This window comes from Sciurus vulgaris, assembly GCF_902686455.1.
Source record: "Sciurus vulgaris genome assembly, chromosome: 10".
NCBI classification, from domain to species: domain Eukaryota; kingdom Metazoa; phylum Chordata; class Mammalia; order Rodentia; family Sciuridae; genus Sciurus; species Sciurus vulgaris.
In genome coordinates this window covers 18,565,069-18,585,774 of record NC_136470.1, presented here as the reverse complement: position 1 = coordinate 18,585,774, position 20,706 = coordinate 18,565,069, and the positions used below count along the sequence as shown (strand labels likewise).

General features: G+C 34.5%; 1 protein-coding gene across 4 annotated transcripts in view; it reads left to right on the top strand.

The window, feature by feature from the left end:
- GABPA (GA binding protein transcription factor subunit alpha) overlaps positions 1 to 13,887 on the top strand; it is a 54,507-nt gene extending 40,620 nt beyond the window's left edge. For all 4 annotated transcript variants that reach the window (XM_079156444.1, XM_079156443.1, XM_079156445.1 and 1 more), the window contains exons 7-10: positions 3,640 to 3,693; positions 4,811 to 4,951; positions 5,174 to 5,366; positions 10,511 to 13,887. In XM_079156444.1, coding sequence (XP_079012570.1) covers positions 3,640 to 3,693; positions 4,811 to 4,951; positions 5,174 to 5,366; positions 10,511 to 10,739 — 617 coding nt within the window. In that variant the 3' untranslated portion in view covers positions 10,740 to 13,887. The remainder of the gene's footprint in view (positions 1 to 3,639; positions 3,694 to 4,810; positions 4,952 to 5,173; positions 5,367 to 10,510) is intronic.
- The last annotated feature ends 6,819 nt before the right edge of the window (positions 13,888 to 20,706 follow it).

Here is a 20,706-nt window from a genome sequence, read left to right as displayed (position 1 = left end):
AACATTTACTAACTGCATATGGGAGTGCTGATAGCTCTGTGTTATCTTGTTTAATCCCTATAATCCACAAATCATTGTTTTCCTTAATTTTTACATAGGAGAACGAGGCTTTAAAATGCTTTCGTCCGTCACTTCTTCCATTTTTCTGCACATCTTCTAGAAGTTTAAGATTATTTGTTCACAGGTGGCTCTTATCTCATTCTCTTATTGGGATGAAATATTTTAATTTACTCTTAGTTGAATGGGGTCTTTAAAGAGAAAGAAGTATAAGTGTACATCCCACCCATCATGAATTGGAAGCCACTACTTATAAGTGATTTCACTTACTTTTCACAAACATTATGATCAAGTGACTATGTAGAAAAGTTAGAAACTGCTTGGATGCCAAAAAAAAGAGCTCAAATAAATGTAAATTGTTTTGTTTGAATATTAATGCATTCTACATTAAAGTGACATTACTTTTGTTAAGACACCTTAGCAGAAGCCATTCCCTAATACTGTTTATCTGAGATGCTAGCCAGACCTTCATTATTTTTCAGTTCATAAGTAGGACAAACTCTGACTTTACTTTTATAAGTTATGGACAAAAATGTAATGGTATTTTGTTCTGTTATATGGCAAATTAGGGAAGACCTTTGCTACAGAGATTTTCCAGTCATATAATGCTTAGCTTTTGAGGCACTTTCTGTGCTTTTGAATGAGAGATGAACTTTGGAGGAAGGCTTTTCTTCATTGTTTATCCATAGTTTTACTCTTGTATGGATTTTTTAGATATATTTTTTTAAAGTATCAGCCAAGCGCAGTGGTGCATGCCTGTAATATCAGTGGCTCAGGAGGCTAAGGCAGGAGGATCTCGAGTTTAAAGCCAGCCTTAACAATCTAGCGAGGCCCTAAACAACTAAGCGAGACCCTGTCTCTAAATAAAATATAAAAAAGGGCTGGGGATGTGACTTAGTGATCAAGTGCCCTGGGTTCAATCCCTGGTACCAAAAAATAAAAAAATAAATAAAAATATTACACTAAAATCCTGGCAACATTCATTGCATTTATAGGGTTTATTTCCAATTTCCGTTCGTATACATAAGTAAGTTTTGTCATTGGTTTCTCACATTTTCCTCTGAAGAGCTTTTCAGATGAATAAGAAAAATTCTGGATTGTTTCAGGGTCTTACATTGAAATATGTTCATTGAAATATTTTTTCTTTTTGGAATTCTTAAGAACAGAACAAGGATAGTGCCTAGACTACAGTTAAGTTTTCCCCAGACTCATGATTTCCCTAGTCTTTGCCAGGTCAAGTCTTTGTTGTGGTTCGTTCTTTCTGGTTCTTCTATTGCTCTCAAATTATAAAGCTCATTCATATACTTGTTCTAGTATAGGCAGTAAAAGAGTCTTAGACAGTTTTCCATTTCCATGGAAATTGGTCTAAAAGACAGAATGATTCTTCCGCAGAAAAGTTCTGCTCTGGAATTGTTCTCTTTTCAGAAACAGCAAATTCCTACAGCCTATGTAAGTGTCTCGCAGAATTTTATCATTCTTTGCTCTGCCCTGACAGGGAAATCCTAGCTGGTTTAGGAATCTTAATACTCAGCTCAGAATTTTGAGTGATATGTAAGTCTATTTCTGGTAGACTTCCTATAATTCACAAGTCTTACTTCTCAGAACAGGATTCTTTGACCAATCTGGTCCTTCCTGTATAGAGAAGTCTGCAGCATATCTCTGAAGGGTATTCATTCTTGAGACTAAACTATTAATGACCCAGCCTGTCATTGTTTATCCTCAATGATCTCAAGGAGAAGCAATGCTGGAGAGGTAGAGTTCTTTTTGCTGATGCGTGTTTGATTACCCATCTGAGCCACCACATGCCTGCAGTTTATGTTGAAACTTTTTCTAAATTCTGTACCTGGGGAGGATAATTAGGAAGTGTCTCAGTACTGCCAGTTCTAGTGTGCTTCTATTGTCACCCAGGGCAACGGTCTAAGTTTGTTGAGGGTGTTCTTTAGGAAAAACAATTGCTTTATATCTTTAAAGTATAGAGTTTTTTGATAAAGTGAATCCATATTCCCCAGAGCTCTGCCTCTAAGGAATACACTTCCTTTGTGCATAGCCAAGATTTTGGAGCTTCAGGGAAAATATAATGCTCAGAGTGTCTATATGCTCGTGGACCAAGCTTTCAAAACCCCTCTCTTTCTGTGTTGTGTTTTCTGTTTTCCATCTTGAGCATTCCCAGGACCAAACTGAAGGATGAGAATTCAGGCCTAGGAGCTGATTTTACAGTTTGGTCACACCTAGACTGTGCTTTGGGTTACTTTCTCTTTGACCTCTTTGGAGACTAGTGAACCTCCTTTCATTTTAGTCATAAATGAAACGATTTCAATTTTAATAACACTTTCCTCTTTCAGGTACTTTTATAAAAGTCTAGAGAGAACAACCATGAACACAAGGCATGGATTTTTCTTCAAGAGAGATTAGTGGAGAATTATTAGAACTAGAAGTCTGGATGAAATAGTAACATTTTTAGTTTACTGAAAAGTTTTACCTCTGCATTGTACTTCTTAAAACCATTTTCCTTTAATACAACAACTGTATGAGGTGTTTTTAATTTAGACATGAGGAAATTAATGTTCAGAGAGGCTGAGTAAATTATCTGTTATAGTCAGTGAGTTAATATCTGAACCCAGATCTGCTTGAAATTTGTCCCATCTGATAATTTACATCCCTAAACTCAGGGGCTCAAAGAAAATTCCCATCTTGATGCATGGGATTCAGACTTCTTATTAGGTTCCTATCCTTCTGTTATGGCACCCTTGTCCCAGGACTCATTGAGAACCTAGAATGATTACTTCTGGCTTTAGTTTCATTATCAAAATCTATCGTCATGTGTAACCAAAAAGAACCAATAAATTTTTTAAAGGATACATAGTTAACAATGGACTCTCAAAGAACCTGGTAATAGACTGAGATTTACATTTTTTTTTTTTACAGGTAAAGAATAGCATTTGAGCTGGGAATAGTAACAGATGAGTAATGGATGGTTCTTTAAAGGGCTATGTTAGGACCTTGTGTAACATAACTCTTATGTTGAGATCTTTATTTGTAAACATGTTAAATTATTTAGTTTCATTGTGTTGTGTAGCATTGCTATAATTATATTGAAAATTTAGCTATATTCAAATAGCACTACAAAATTAAAAGCAGCCTTATTCAAAAGTGAGTATAACATCATTCTGAGCAAGTTTTGTTGGAAATGTATATCTAAATAATTTCAGTTTGATGTATATTTTCTCAGTGATCTTACTATTTTTACATGACTTTATGTAGATAAATTGATTTAGATAAAACCATTTGTATTTAGAAAGCCATAATTCGTCAAAACTTTTCTGAACACTATAAGAAAGTTGAGTTTCCCTATGTTTTGTCCTTTAAAAGACACTTTGCCTTATTAATGACCTTCAGGAGTTTTCAAGTATATATATCCCAATACATTTCAGTTCTTCGATATTTGTATTTTTTTGTTTATTTAGTTTGGTTTCAATTATGGAGCTCCCTTTAAAAGAATCATGTTTATTAAGTTGAATTTTACTGGATTGGGATTTTTATTTCTGGTTTTAAATGAAAACAATTTTTTTGTGTATTCTTCAGATGTGTTGGCAAGCCAAGAACAGCAGATGAATGAGATAGTTACAATTGATCAACGTGAGTATTCATGCGCATAATATTGACCAATTGAATCATTAAGAAATCTTTCGCTGGGCACACACAGTGCTTGCTAACCACCTATAATTCCAGTGACTTGGGAGGCTGAGGCAGAAGGATCTATCACAAGTTATGACAGGCCTCTACAACTTAGTGAGAGCCTAAGCAACTTAATGAGATCCTGTCTCAAAGTAAAAATAAATAAATAAATGGACTGGTAAAGCACCTGTGGGTTCAATCCCCAGTACCAAAAGAAGAAAAAAATCTTTTATTTGATTACTGTAAGGTAGTAAAAAAATGTTTTACTAAAGTTTTTATTAAAGATTTTTAGATATACAGAAAAATAAAGTATAACTAACTCCTGTGTACCCCATAAGAAATACAATGATATGTCAGATTTACCTGTTGTAGATCCTGTTTTCTTCTAACTAAAGAACTATCATCAACTTGAGGTTTATTATCATTTACATAATTTGTATCTCTACCAGCTGTTACTGTAAACTTCATAGCATTGTTTTGCACATGTTTAAAGGTTTTGGGTAAAGTGGTGTTAAATATTGTGCATATTCTTCTGTACCTAGCTTTTTACTTAGCATCATATGAGACAAACCTTCATGAGTTAGTTGCAACTTCTTTCATTATCGTTGCTGAATAGTATTTTTTTAAATGTATGAACGTCATTGAATGGGTATTTGTAAGATAGTGTCACGGTTTTTTAGCCTTTCAACCTTAGTAGGTAGTGCCACAGTTTTTCTCAAAGTGGTCTTTGTCTTCTTACTAGTAGTGCAATGTGTGTTTATTTGTCCAAATTTTCTCCAACACATGTTATACAGTTTTCATTTATATTTAGAAACAAATGTTTCTATATTATAATTGTCTAATGTCTACAGCATTACTTCAAAATAAGGAGACTAACTCTTCACTGTTAAGATTTACAAACATCATACCCCATTCTCTGAAATTTTACAAATTTAATTCAGAACTGTTGTGAATTAAGGCTTTCTTATAAGGAAAACTTGTCTTGATGTAGTTAGAAGGACATCTAGTTAAATTGATTGCATTTAAAGTCATTCAGTAATTATTTTGAAAGAAAAAAAATTTCTCCCTTTTCTTGCAGCCGTGCAAATTATTCCAGCATCAGTGCAGTCTGCTACTCCAACTACTATTAAAGTTATAAATAGTAGTGCAAAGGCAGCTAAAGTACAAAGAGCCCCAAGGATTTCAGGGGAAGATAGAAGCTCACCTGGAAACAGAACAGGTATTTTTGCATTAACTGGTACTTATAAAACTTATCAAATTAGTTATAGTTTGTTTTATTTCACTGTATGAAAATGTTAATAAGAACTATTTTTCTGGCAGTATTTCACATTATTTGTGAAAACAAACATTTGTTTTGCCACTCCTAAGATCTGGGTGTTGCCTGTGTGTTGTGTTAATTTGTAATATTTTGGACAATAACTTGTCCCTTTTGTTAATTTAGGAAACAATGGTCAAATCCAACTATGGCAGTTTTTGTTAGAACTTCTTACTGATAAGGATGCTCGAGACTGTATTTCTTGGGTTGGTGATGAAGGCGAGTTTAAGTTAAATCAGCCTGAGCTTGTTGCACAAAAATGGGGACAACGCAAAAATAAGCCTACGATGAACTATGAGAAACTTAGTCGTGCATTAAGGTAAGCATTTATTTCTGCTTTTCCCATGTCAAGCTTTCTAAAAGGTAGTTTCATATTCTAGTTGTAAACATTTTATGTAGTGATACTAAATTATTTTGGCTTTTTCATATATGTTTTATATATATATATATATGTATATTTTTTTTTTTTTTTTTTTTTTTTTTTTTGCGGTGCTGGGGATCGAACCCAGGGCCTTGTGCTTACAAGGCAAGCACTCTACCAACTGAGCTATCTCCCCAGCCCATATGTTATATTTTTTAAAAAGCTAAAATTTTTATATATGTTATGTCAAAAATGACCCTTTAAAATGATCTTATTAATAATTTTGAGGTACATAAAGTATTTTGGAAATTGTTATCTGATTTAAAAGCATATAGTATGCTGTTCAAAACCAGAGTGTTTAATATTTGAGGTCTTATCATTTTCATAGCAGATAAAGATGCTGTCGTTTCCATAGCTAAATTAAGCAAATGTAAATTTTTTAACAAATATGCAGTTACTGTCTTTTATTTTTAGAATTAGTTGCAAAATATTGGTTCCTTTTTCTGGTTTTTCTCTTTTTCAGTTTTCCTAAATCTAAATATCCAACCTTTACATTAATAAAATTGGAAGAGTATAAAATGGTTTGTAACTTTCCATAAGTAGTATGAATTTTTTTTTCTCACTCGCTCTCTTTTTCTTGAGACAGTCTCCTTATGTTCCCCAGGCTATGCTCTACATTGTGATCCTTCTGCCCTGGCCTCCCAAATAGCGGAGGTTACAGGTGTGTGCCACTGTGCCAAACTTAATAGTATAAAATTTTTTGATATAACTTTCTGTCAGAAATCATACTTACTACAGTGATGGAAACTCACTGTATCTGATGGAAAGAATATATATGAATATCATTGAATTATATATAATTTGAAGGAAAAAGAGAACATAATAAAGTAGTTTTGCAGTTTACCACTGTGTTTGTAAATAACATGCTTTTACTGCTGCTTTGTATTTCACCTGGCCCTTATCTATTAATTTCTCACTGAGAGATTGTGATTTAGCTCTCACCTCTATACATATACATACCCTTTCCATGCCCTCATCTCAGTGTAATTATATGGAGATTAGATCTGTATTCATTGTTCCAGGATTATGGCCATTACATAGTTTACCAAAAATATTTTTCTTCTCCAGAATGACCTTTTATTTTCCTTAGAATATATAAGTGAAATGGTTAGTTTTTATTCTGCTTATCACTTAATCTCAAACATTTTGCCAACTATTCAGATTCTTTTCTATGTAATCAGAATTAAAACTGCCATCTTTGACACTTGATAAAGATTGTGTATATAGTCCCTCAAAATTCTAGGTAGCTTTTAGAATTAATAATTAGAAGGTCAGTTCTCCCCACATTGATCTAAGTTGCTTTTTTCTTTTTTTTTTTTTTTGTGGTGCTGGGGGTTGAACCCAGGGCCTTGTGCTTGCAAGGCAAGCACTCTACCAACTGAGCTACATCCCCAGCCCTGATCTAAGTTTCAATATAGCAAACAGCAAAATCTGAAATGCTTTTTCATAGTTGATGATCTAGATAATTGTAAAATTTATATATGTAAATTTCTATCCTCATGTAAGATTAGCAAAGTAGAAAGACTTGCTCTTCAGAATATTGAGACTGACTCTAAAGCTACAATAATAAAATAGTATACTATCAAGTTTCTTCCACATCCAGCATGGGTGAGGGAAAGGGTTTCTGTCATAGGGATAGGCTGGCTATAAATTAACTCCTAAGAAACTTACTTAATAGAAGAACCACAGAAGACAATTATCTTTTGAAGCAGGGTATGACCAATTGAGCCATACCAATCTGGCTCTAATAATAATGGAAGAGCCCACCTGTCCCTTATTTATAGTTGCATAGGTAAAAGGAGGACCAGGAGGAGCTGCTTCTGTGAGGAACAGGATAGGGTGGAGTTAAGGAAGCCATTTTGCTCCAGCGGGTCACATGACACATCCAAGACATGCAGATTCCAGCAGTGAGCCACTCTCATGGATACCACATGCCTCAAGCCATCTGGAATAATTTCTCATTGATTGCCAGTTCCTGAAAACCAGATTTCCTGTCTGACAGCTCACCAAGCCTGGTTTTGCTAGTCACAGATGGCTTCCCACTGTATACTATTTGTTTAAAGACAATAGAGTAGAATAGGAAGCCCAAATATAACCAAGAATATATTACATTTGATTTAAAGAAATAAAACAGTGGGAAGAAAACATGAAGAAAAATTTACTTTCCAGTCAGCAGTGGTAGGGTAATTAACAACCCATTTTGGGATGACACTTGACTGCTTCCTCATATTATACCAAACATCAGTTCCATGTAGATTGTTGCAAAATAGGAAAACATCTAGAGACACCTCCATGATTGCAGGTAACAGTTACGAATATTTAAGCAATTTAAAGGACTGACCCTAAAGGAAAAAATCAGTAAACTTCACTATATTTAGATTAAGAATTTCTGATCATCAAAGTCATCATTAAGAGAATGAAAGGCAAGCCACACAAATCTATCATAAGAATTGTATCTGGAATATCTGAAGAACTCTTAAAATCAATAGGAAAATTTTTGTAAATGGGCAAAAGATTTAAGTAGATAATTCAGTTAAGAGATTATTCAGGTGGCCAGTAAATACATGCAAAGATGCACCACTTCATTAGTAATTAGGGAAATGCAGTTTGAAATCACAATAAAATGATATAGCACATTCTGGGGCCAGGACAATTTAGATCACCAGTACCAAGTATCCATGAGGATCCCGCCTCCCTCCCTCCTTTCCCCTTCCCCCCCACCCTACACACACACCTCCCTCTCTCTCTCTCTCTCTCTCTCTCCCCTCTCAGGTTTGTTGTAAATGGACACAATACCTTTCTTTATTTTATTTATTTATTTGTGTGTGGTGTTGAGCATGGAACCCAGTACCTCACATATGTTAGGCAAATACTCTACTACTGAGCTACAACCACAACTCAGCAATTGCTTTTTCAAGTAGATACCAGAAAAGAAGTCTCCATGAATGTCCACACATATACTTATAATATTCCCAAATCAGAAACAAACCAAATATCAGAAGTAGAGGGGATAAATCAGTTGTGGTATATTCATACAATGAAGTACTGTGAATCCATGAAAGTAAACTGCTACAATGATATTGAAGAAACTCACAAACATGTTCAGAAAGGAAATCCAGACCCAAAAGACTGCATACCGTATGAACCATTTATGTAGTACAGTTTTAAAAAAACAGGAAGATTCAACCACAGCATTTAGGGATATATATTTAGGTAATTAAAAAAATTAAGCAGTGAAATGACTGTCATGAAGCAGGCTTGTGTTTACCTTTTAGAGTGGGAGGGATGATTATTGGGAGGGCACCTAGGGGGATTCTGGGTGCTGGCATTGTCTATTTAGAACTGGGTTGATAGAATGTTCACTTTGTAGTAAATCACTGAGCAGTTAACTTTGTGCCTTTGTGTGATATAATTCACATTTAGAAAGGTTTGAAAAGAATTTAAGTTTTAAAAAAAGGAAGGAAGGAAACACATCCATGAAAATACAAGTGTCGTGAACCTTTCTACTTTTTCATTTTAGGGAGAGAACAAATGCAATAATTGCTGCTGTATATAGTTCTATGACGCATCTACTAGATTGAAGAAAGGAAATATTAAGTAAAATACAAGTTTGTGCATGTATTTTCTTTCACCTCTAAGAAATATGGTATCAATTCCACTTAGAAAGATGAAACCACTTTTCTTCTTGATTTTCCGTTTTTTTTTTTTTCCAGCGTCTGTTACTACAACCTAGTATATTAATGTAGGAATTTTCTTAAATTGAAATGCTTACAGCATTTTAAACTGGATGACAAGGAATTGGTGGTTTAGTAGGCTGAGATCCAAATTCTGTATTAATGTAATGATAAAAAAGAAAACACAGGACTCTGCCCAATGTGTTAGTATCTTTTACTAAGAAATGAGACTGTTACACTTTTGCTATTCTGCAGTTGAGTAAAGATGGCATAATTTGCTGTATAGAGATGAGTCTTTTCATTAATGGATTCTTAATTAAGCCAAGTGACTTAGAATAAAATCCCGCTAAATGTGGTAGTTTGTATCACAGGTACAGTTGCAAAATAGTTGTTCCTTTTGTTGATAGCTCTTTTTCAATGGGCAGTGCAATTTTAAGATAAGGGCTTCACAGTCTGCCAGCCCAGAAAAGAGCTTGACTTCTCTTTTTCTCCCTCTGTTGTTCAGATTATCAGTGCACAGTAGTAAGTCTTGTTTTCCAAAGTAAATAAAAATCCAAGTCTTTTTCCATCTCCATAGGAAGCAACAGGGAGCTAGACTTCTAGAGAAGATTCCCTCAAATCTGTTGGAGTTAGAAACATTGTTTCTTTATAGTGTTGATTTCCTTTTTTTCTATATTTTTTGTTCTTCAAATCCTTTTACTTATTCATTTGAAACCCCTGTTGAGTTTGAGTAATTTCTCTGAAATTGGGAAAGCATTTGTATAGTAAAATGATAAGTCTGAAGGTATTTCTACATCATAATAGAATTTACACAATTCACAGAAGAGAAGTGGACATTCAACAATCTGTAGAATATGTAAATCAGTTTTTTAACTGCCTGAATTCTTATTAACATAGCTTGTATTTTATAGAGGGCTAACTATGTGCCTGTCATTGTGTGCTAAGCACTTCACAAAGATTATCCTTTAATCCTCAATAATTCTGAGGGTAAGTACTGTTTTTAACCTCATTTTATATATGAGGAATTAAAACTTAAGAGTTAATTTGATTTTCCTGTGGTACCAAAGACACTATGTCCAAATGCTGGGTTTTGAATCTTGGCTTCTGACTCAAAAACCTTTGTTAGCTTCTACTGCCATTCCCAGGTTTTTGTTTTTCTTGTTTTATTTAATAATTTCGTTTGTTTTTAAATCTCTTTTATCACAGTTGTTGAAAATTTGCTTTGAAAGTTTGGTATTACTTCAGTGTTAACTGCTGTTGTGGTAAGTGTAATAATAACTCTTCTAGGCTTCTGCTTATGGAATAATCTGTGAAACCTAAGAAGTTTTAATTTTTACGTAGTTCTAATGTGTTGTTCTCTTTTTAAAGGTATTATTACGATGGGGACATGATTTGTAAAGTTCAAGGAAAGAGATTTGTGTACAAGTTTGTCTGTGACTTGAAGACTCTTATTGGATACAGTGCAGCAGAATTGAACCGTTTGGTCACAGAATGTGAACAGAAGAAACTTGCAAAGATGCAGCTCCATGGAATTGCCCAGCCAGTCACAGCAGTAGCCCTGGCTGCTGCTTCGCTGCAAACAGAAAAGGATAACTGAGACCCAGGACTTTCTGGGACTCTAAGGTCTTTCTTAAATATCTAGAGCAAGTATCGCTCTTACCTTTATTACCGAATTTGAATCTTTTATTTCTAGATTGTACAATCTGATGCATGATTTTTTTACAAATATTTCATACTCTTGTGAATTTGGATCTTTTTACTTTGAGCATATATTTTAGAATATGTGTATGTTAAAGGATCACCACAATGTTGGCCACTTGAAAGCAGCTTCATTGTGGGATAGTTTGTTAACAGGAAAGCTAAACTGGTCAGTATTAATGTCTAGCCCTACCAAAAATAACCAGTAGCATCTGAAGATGAAACATAAATGAAGTATCTCCAGGAAACAGTCTGGCTTAACTATTTTTGAAAATATAAACTGTTTCCTCTCTCTGCTGCTTTAGATGTTGCTTTACATAGAACCAGAAAATAGATTTCTCAGCTAAAGCATGTGTGCCTGTTTCATCTAATCAAGCAGAGCTAAAATATTCAAATCAAATAAAATTATAATAATATTAATAAATTACTAAGCTAAGAGTATCAGGTTATTAAGGTAATTTATATATTTGCAAGTAAAGAACAATAGGAAGTTGACTGACAAAGAGCAATGCTAAAGAAGGAGATCCAGGTTTAAATCTGGCTTAACTCAAGCCATTGTTAAGGGTTTTCTGTATAGATTATTCATTATGTCAGGCCAAGAATTTAAATTATTTTGAAGGAGGCATTTAATTCTAATAAACCAGCTGTTACAACAATTCTAAAATGATCTCTGTTTTTCCTGTCAGAGATTTAAAAAAACTGAAAAAGTATACCTCAACCAGAAAATAAAAGTTTGATTTGGTGTGACTTCCTTTTTTTTTTTTTTTTTTTTTTAATTAATCTGCAGTGCTGATTAATTATGCAGAGCAGCTTATATATTCCTGTGGTTTTGAATGAAATGAAGACTTTAAATCAGATAGTAGTACTTCACCTTTCAAAAAGTTAGTACATAACTTGCAGATAGTTACAAAAGGAAAATTTAACCTCCATTATTTAGGCAGTCTTCTCTTCAAAATGAAACTTCCCACTTTTAATTTTTTTGTGTTTGTGTACAAATATCCATATACATGTCCAGTCGATTTCTTTATACATATGCACATGTATATGAAGATATACAAAAGGGAATTTATTAATTTATTTTTTAAAATGTTTAATGAAATCTTATATGAAATTCCTTACTATGAGCTAACACTACACAGAAATGGCTAGAAAAGTCTTTGTTCCCTTTTTGTTGTTTGTTTTAAGGGATTACGCATGAATCATGATATGAGAGACTGGCAGATAGCTTTGACTGGAGCAAGTTGACCTTCAGATACTTCATACATTTCCTTTAAATTTCCTTTAAATTCATCCCCCAAAACAAGTTTAGAGGAGCTCAATGTTGACAATCTAGGAGGAAAGAACTGTGGTAATACAAGCCAAGTGATACAATACTAAGTAGGGTTTGGAATGAGTCAGGAAGCAGGGATCTTAGAGACAAGATAAATCTGTTGATCTACTTTTCTGGTAACCTTAAATCACAATTTTAGCTGTTTAAGGACTGCAGCACGTATTCATTTATTTTGTATTAAGTCCTTTAATATTCTGCAAAAAATACCTAAAAGTAAAAGTTGTACCTTTCATTTTTACTATTTCATAAACAGACAGTAGACTTGACAAGTTATTCAAGCAATTCAGGCACTGTTATTTGAAGAATATCTGAGTGGAATAACAATATGAAATATAGAAGCCCTAACATCAGGTAACAAATAGGTAGTGATAAAAGTTTTGTCTAATCTTACAGCCTAGGGAGTTGACAAGTCACTTACTGTTTAAAAAAAATACATATATTCTTCTGTTATATTAGGAGCTTAAAAATCTTTACGTTTAAATTTAAAATGCTTTTCAGACATTATGTTAAAAGTGTTAGCCAAGAGGACAGACTTTATGTCTCATTTATTTGTGAATGTTTTAAAGGCAGGAATACATTTCTTCCAGATCCCTAAAATCAGATTTATTTTTTGTCTCCTGTAAGATTTGGGGGTTAGGGTTTAAAGTCTACATTCTATCTGCTATCTTCTTTTGGCAGTTCTTACTGTTCATCATAATGTGAACAGATCTCATACATGATCTGATGCTGTTTCTTCTTCACCGCCATTTTGTAACCGTAACATAGGTAATGTGACTGATTTCTCCAACTGATTCAAGAAGATTTCATTACTTTGTCTTGACTTATATTTAAAGTATTTCCATTGTCCTTATTGAAGTTACAATTAAGCATTCTTTTCCTCTATTAAAAAAACTTGTGAAAGTAGAATTCATGCTATTCATTCCTTGTTTTTATGAAGTTTTCATATATAGGCCATATTCAAAGGAAGACATAAAATTATTGATCATTTTTCTGTACCTTATTAAAGTACAAGAATAATGAAATGTTTACTTGTGTTTTAAAACTTTTTTCCATGGATAGTTTGCATAGAGCCAACTCTCATATGTATCTTGCTAGCCTGAAACCTGAAAGTCTGCATTGGTACTAGAAAAATCAAACAAATTAAGCAGGATTGCTAAGTGTGGAATTTTCACTTGAGTCAACTGGTCCTTTATTCATTTGGTATCAATCCATGTAAATTAGGAAAAAATTTTTAGTTGTTTTCTTCCCAGATTAATGGTGATACTCACTTTGAAATTCTTTTAAAGGGTTGTACCTCCAAATATTTTTGGTGAGGTCTACTATTTTTCACATTCATTTTATGCTACTGCCTCTTATAAAAATAACTAGTGTATCCTTGAAATAGCACAAAAATGTTTTAAAATTTATAACTGCAAAACAAACCTGTGACTAACTTAATGTCTTCAGATCTAAAGGGTATAAAAATATTAACACTTAGATATTACACTTATTGCCAGGAAAAAATATTCTCAGTCTTTTGTAAAAGGGAGGAAGATTTTTGCATACATTTTTACTCTTTAAATAAAGACACTTATACTATCATAATAACAATTATGTATTTCTTTGTGGTTTTTTTGTAATTTACATAAAACAGTTATTTTCTATTTTTACTCAGATAAATATTTGTGCATAAAATGTAAAAATAGTAAAATGAGAAAAATAAAACTATTATACAATATGTTCTTGTGTTGTTGCAAATATTTTTTTCATGAAAACAAATAGTATCGGGGGCTGGGGTTGTGGCTCAGTGGTAGAGCACTTGCCTAGCATATGTGAGGTACTGAGTTCAATCCTCGGCACCACATAAAAACAAATAAATATAAAATAAAGGTCCATTGACAACCATGACTAAAAAATATTTTTAAAAAAATAGTATCAAATTCCTGGGGTGTTTGGATGAAAGTCTAATGGTCCACTTCTGATGTGTTGTGTGTTTGATTCCTATATATTTCTTAAAAACTTTGAATATGATTCCGGCACCCAGCACACACATACTGACGTGAAGAGGGCCTAGCAATTTGTGAAAAACAGATTCCACTGAAATTAGTTAGTAGGTGTTAGTCTTTAAGAAAATTAGTGAAATTTCATCCACAAAGCCACACTATTTTAGAATAGTAACTGGTGAACTGATAAGACTAAATACTTGTGCAAATGCAAGTTTATTAAGCTGTAAACCCTTAGTTTAGGTTTTTTATTTAAATCACTTGCTCATGTTGGCTAACTAGCAATAAGATATTTCAGGCAGGACCAGAATGTGAAGGAATAGAAAGGTTCCGAGGAGAACATCACTTGTGCCTTTATGTTCAAGCAGTGATCAAACTGGCATGCTTAAATAAGCTAATGTTAGTATGAATTAAATTGCTTTAAAATATGCAATCTAATTTATCTAGTTTAGAGTGATGAATATCATCAATTAGGACATTAATGTGGTACATTTGTTGTCCCAGACTTCAATTTTTTGTATGTATAGCTTTACAGTTAAAATGTACAGGGCAAGAGAATGTATAAAATACTTTTTACTGATAAACTGGCTGCTTTAAGAACTTTGTGAAGGACCAGTTTTTTATTTCCATTGTGTTACAAACATTTTTAAAGTAAGAAATGTACTAAAAGCCAGGAAGGGGAAAGAAGTTATTCTTTAATAGATATATAGTTATAGTTTTACAAGATGAAAAACCCCTGGAGATCGGAGCTAAGCTATTTTAAAATAGTTAAGATGGTTACAGTTTTTTCCTACATGAATAAGAATGATTAGATTTCAGACATGAGATTACTTCCAAATTGCTATAATTTCCTCAATGTCTGTACTTGCCCTTCTGTGAACTTAAAACAGTTTACAGGCTGGCTGTGCTGCTTCAAAATAATTTGATCAAACAAGGAATGTCTTAACTAATTATGGCAATGTCAATGGTCTTTGAAAATTGTAATCTGAGGAATTCACTTTCTCATGTCTGCTAACAAGGTGGTTAATTTCAGATCTTTACTCCTTGATACAAATGACACCCAGTTAACACTAATCCTATTTTTATAAGGGTCATCACAGTAACTACATATGAATGAAATAGAACACTTGAATAAGTTATTGATTATAAGCAACTCAATTCACTTGCTTAGCAGTCTGTGTAAAAGTTTGGCTCTTAAAATCTGCATTCTAAAAGGAAAAGGAAAACTTTCTAAACTATTGGTTTAAATTTTTGGATGGCAGGTTATAATACCTATTAGTACATTTATAAACAACATCTGTGTGTGGTTGAACCAGAATGTTCACTTCATTTGGTGGTAGAAAGGAATTTCTGCATTAAGAATCCCATGACATGGTTCTGTCTTAAACTCTCAGGTCACAAAACAGGACATTTTATTTTATTTTTATTTTTTTTGCAGTTCTGGGGATTGAACCCAGGGCCTTGTGCAGGTGAGGCAGGCACTCTACCAACTGAGCTATATCCCCAGCCCCAGGACATTTTATTTTAAATGAAATTGTTTACTTATTAAAATCAGTCCTATTGACCTAAATGTATTGGTTAATTAATTAAATAACATTTACTACACACCTTCAATCCTGGAAGATCAGAAAAACTGTGGTTCCAGTTTTAACATTAACCAGATGCAAAATTTGGGGCAAGTCTTTTAACCTCTCTGCTCCTTCATTTCTTGTTTTCTAAGCTCCATCCATATGCTTACAGTGCAGGGCTGTTGAGAGAACCAAGTAAGCTGGTTTATGTGTAAGCATCTTGGAACTAACTATATACCACTAAATAGACACAAGGTCTGGAAAAGAAAAGAGTGCCCTTCAAAGAATCCAGTCTTGTGCATTGAAATTGGTGCTCACTTCATTTAAAAATTTAAAAGATCCTGTGTTCATATATGAGTATCAGTGGTAACTGCACATGATGGTCAATCACAAGAATGGGAAGTCATACCCCATGTGTGTATATGTCAAAATATACTCTATTGTCATGTATATTTAAAAAGAGCTGGGTACAGTGGTACACACCTGTAATCCTAGCTACTTTTCCTGTTTCAAAATTGTCAAAGGGGTTTGGAGTTGAAGTTCAGTGGCACAGTGTCCCTGAGTATAAATATATACATATATATATATATTTAAGTATATATAAATATACATATTTATATATATGTAAATATATAAATACATAAAAGCGTGTTGAGTGACTGAATGAGTGACTCAGTGAATAATGACTAATTCTACTCTCAGATATGTCAAACACTTTACCCTTTCACTTACTCTTTTCAACTCTAAAGTACATAAAGGTAACTTTTTTTGTTTTTGTTTCTGTTTTTGTTTTTTTACAAATGGAGCCATTGAGGCGTAAAAGTTTATACAACTTTGTCAAATGCACATGCCAAGCTAGAATTAAAGCCGATGCTAATGCTTTCATTAAGGTAAATCTGTCTCAATAGATTTCTTGAACAGTTGCATCAGTGAAAGAAAGATGTATCTAATATTCTATCAAGTAAGCATTCCAAAACGCTGAGTACCTTTCTTATGTCTCTTGACTTTTGTCTTACCCAAAGTGAGTTTACACTAAATTTTTAAAACCCATCATCTTCCAATAAGTTAATGAAGTTTTATAAAATATAACCAACACATTTAAATAATGACTCTAGGTAATCATTACAAACTGCTGCTAAAATCATCAGGGGAAAAGTCTGCCCATACCTGAATGCACCTGTCAGTCTTAACCTCATAATGACAGCCATCATGTGCCTCCTGACACAATGCATTGGGATTACTCTCACCAAAAAAGAAATTGAACCAAAATCTGATAAATCCTCCAGATTTAAGTACCAGTCTATAGGAAATAAAGGGCATAGAGAAATACAAGAGAAATACACACACATACAAGCTCCACAAACTACAAATGAAAATAACACAAGCACAAGGGAAAAAATTGCAATAAAATATCAACTACAGGAGGAAAATGTGGACTTAAAGAGATATAGAAGTCTTCATGTATGATTACACTACTGGTGTAACTCAGCACCATGTACAGCCAGAGGAATGAGGAGTTATGTTCCATTTGTATACAGTGTGTCAAAATGCATTCTGTCATGTATAACCAATTAGAACAAATTTAAAAAGAGAAAAAAGCAATTATCACATTAAAAAAAAGAAAAAAGTCTTTTTATTCAACCAAATGTAATATGTGATCTTGTGTGGATTCTGATTAAATAAATCATAAGGGAAATTGAGTCAATCAAAGGAATTGAACATTTTAAAAACTGGAAATTTCTGCCTTTTGTGTGTGTGTGTGTGTGTGTGGTGTCAGGGACTGAACCCAGGGCCTTGTGCATGTGAGGCAAGGCACTCTACCAACTGAGCGATATCCCCAGCCCTGAGAGGGATGCTTATCCTCTAGAAATGTATACAGAGGAATTAAAGATGAAATAATGTAGTATTTACTATATGCTTCCAAATATTTCCATGAAATAACAGATGAAAAAAAAAAAAAAAAAGGAGGGAGGATCCCATGTGTTGAAAACTGTTGAAACTGAGTGAGGAATACATGGGGATTCATGATATTATTCACTTGAGTATATGTGAAATTTGCCATAAAGAATTTCTTAGTACGCTATCAAGAAGTTTACCTGAAACAAATATCTCAGATGTAGCAATATCATTCATTGATAAAATCATATCAAATTTTAGAGAATACTAATGTTCTGCTCGTGCTGGGGATTGAACCCAGGAGGCCTTGCACCTGCTAAGCAAGTGCTCCACCAATGACCTACAATACTGATTTCTCTTCACCAAACAAGAGATACTTTCTTTATGTATCAAATGTACCTCTGAAAAGCTGTGTAGAAGTAAAATACTGCAAACGTAATTGTTAGTAGCATTTTATATCGTTTGCTCAAAAAAGTACATTCATAATTCTTAAATCCCAGAGAAGAACAGAGGTTTGAACTTAAACTTCAAATTACATAAGAGACATTTCACTCATGTCCCCGTGGGCAAGGGATAGGGTTCCTGTCAGAGGAATGGGCTGGCTATGAAATAAAAGCTATGGAATTTATGTATCAGAAATAAAGACAAAAGGCAAGAATATCTTAAGAGCAGGTAGTGATCAGTTGAGCCGTCCAGAAGGGTCTGACCCTAACAAGGAAGCAGCCGGTGCTCGCTTTATTTATAGAGGTACAGATCAAAGGGGAATGGTAGAAGTTTCTTCGACAAAAAAAAAAAAAAAAAAAAAAAACAGGATAGGGTGGAAGTAAGCAGATCATTTGGCTCTAGCATGTCACTCCCATCTCCCATGCTTGTACTGGACCAGCGAAGTTCCAACTGTGAGTTCCTGATGCCAGGCATTTCTGGCTCAAACTTCTCAGGTTCTCATACCAGGCATGGAGAGCTTCCCGCAGAGACATATCCAGAAAAGCACTTAGTAAGTAGAACCTCTTCAATTACAATAACTTCATGTGTGAATCCAGGCCTTGCAACTATTTTATAAGTAACAATAGACCCAAATGTAACACATCTTACTTAACACAAAAACTGGATGTCCATTAAACCAGATTCTAAAACACTTCCATGGCTTTTTCAACATCTCTGGTAATAAGAGAAATGCAAATCAAAACTACCCTAAGATTCCATCTCACCCCAATTAGAAAGGTGATTATCAAGAATACAAGGAACAAAAGGTGTTGGAGAGGATGTGGGGAAAAAGGTACACTCGTACATTGCTGGAGGGAATGCAAATTAGTGCAGCCATTCTGGAAAGCAGTGTGGAGATTCCTTAGAAAACTTGGAATGGAACCACCATTTGACCCAGCTATCCCACTTCTCAGCCTATACCCAAAGGACTTAAAATCAGCATACTACAGAGATGCAGCCACATCAATGTTCATAGCTGCTCAATTCACAATAGCCAGATCGTGGAATCAACCTAGATGTTCTTCAATTGATGAATGGATAAAGAAACTGTGATTATATATATATATATATATATATATATACACACACACACACACACACACACACACACACACATACACAATGGAATATTACTCAGCCATAAAGAATAATAAAATGATGGCATTTGCAGGCAAATGGATGAAATTGGAGAATATCATGCTAAGTGAGATAAGCCAATCTCAAAAAACCAAAGGACGAATGATCTCACTTATAAGTGGATGATGAAACATAATGGGGGGTGGGAAGGGGGCAAGAATGGAGGAAGGAGGGACTGTATAGAGGGAAAAGAGGGGTGGGAGGGATTGGGGGGAAGGAAACAATAACAGAATGAATCAAACATCATTACCCTATGTAAATGTATGATTACGCAAATGGTGAAGCCAGAATTAAGAACAGGTAGTTAGTGTAGAAATAGGGGATTGGGTCAAATCGAGGAAATGGAGGCCATAAAGCCATCTGCCTCTGGAAGTTGGAAACTGCCCCTGGAAGAATAGAATGTCAAGGATCTCCAGAGCCCATTGATTACCAAATTTACCTGCCTTTATCAAGGACTGCAAGCAAGGAGCTGCTAATTAATGCCCCCTGGGTCCTTACCTGCCTGAATCACCCTGGCCCTCCCCCTGCCCATGGTTTCTCACTTAATGCAAAACCAGGCCTAGTCAAGTAGGCAGGAAGGAGAGATAAGGGGGGGAGAGAACTGGAGAACAAAAGAGACTTTCACCTATAAAAGATGTAGGGTGCCCTCACTTCTTGGGACGTTTAGAACATCAGCCATGGCCCCCTTCTTCCTGTCAGGAGAAGTCTGTGTTATTACCTTTAAATAAAACCTGTTTAATATGCTTGCCTTGGCGTGCTTCTCTAGTGTTCAATCTTCAACATTAGAAGGAGCAGAACTCGTCACTGTTAAATGGCGGTATCACTGCCTCAGCTTCCCAGTTATTTGGATTATAGACGTGCGCTACCACACCTACTTAGTGCTTAATTCTTTGTCATAAAATATTTATTTAATTCTTTTGGTGCTGGGGATTGAACCTAAGGCCTTCTGCACACTAATTATTCACTCTATTTCTGAGTTACATCTCCAGTTCTAATATAATTGATTTTGATATTGAAGCCAGAATTAGGGACAGACAGTTAGTGTAAAAATAGGGGATCGGGTCAAATTGAGGAATGCCATGAAAGCCATCTGCCTCTGGAAGTTGGAGACTGCCCCTGGGAGAATGGAATGTCAAGGATCTCAGGAGCCCATTGATTACCAAATTTACCTGCCCTTATCAAGAACTGCAGGCAAGGAGCTGCTAATTAATGCCCCTTGCCTGGCTGAATCACTTTGGCCCCCCTCTACCCCATCTGCTTCTCACTTTTTTACATCTCACCTGCAAAACCAGGCAGGAAGGAGAGATAAGGGGGGAGAGAACTGGAGAACAAAAGAGACCTTAACCTATAAAAGATGTAGGGTGCGCTCACTTCCTAGGACTTTAAAACATCAGCCATGGCCCCCTTCTCCCTCCTGGGAGAAGTCTGTATTATTACTACTTTTAAATAAAACCTGCTTAATATGCTTGC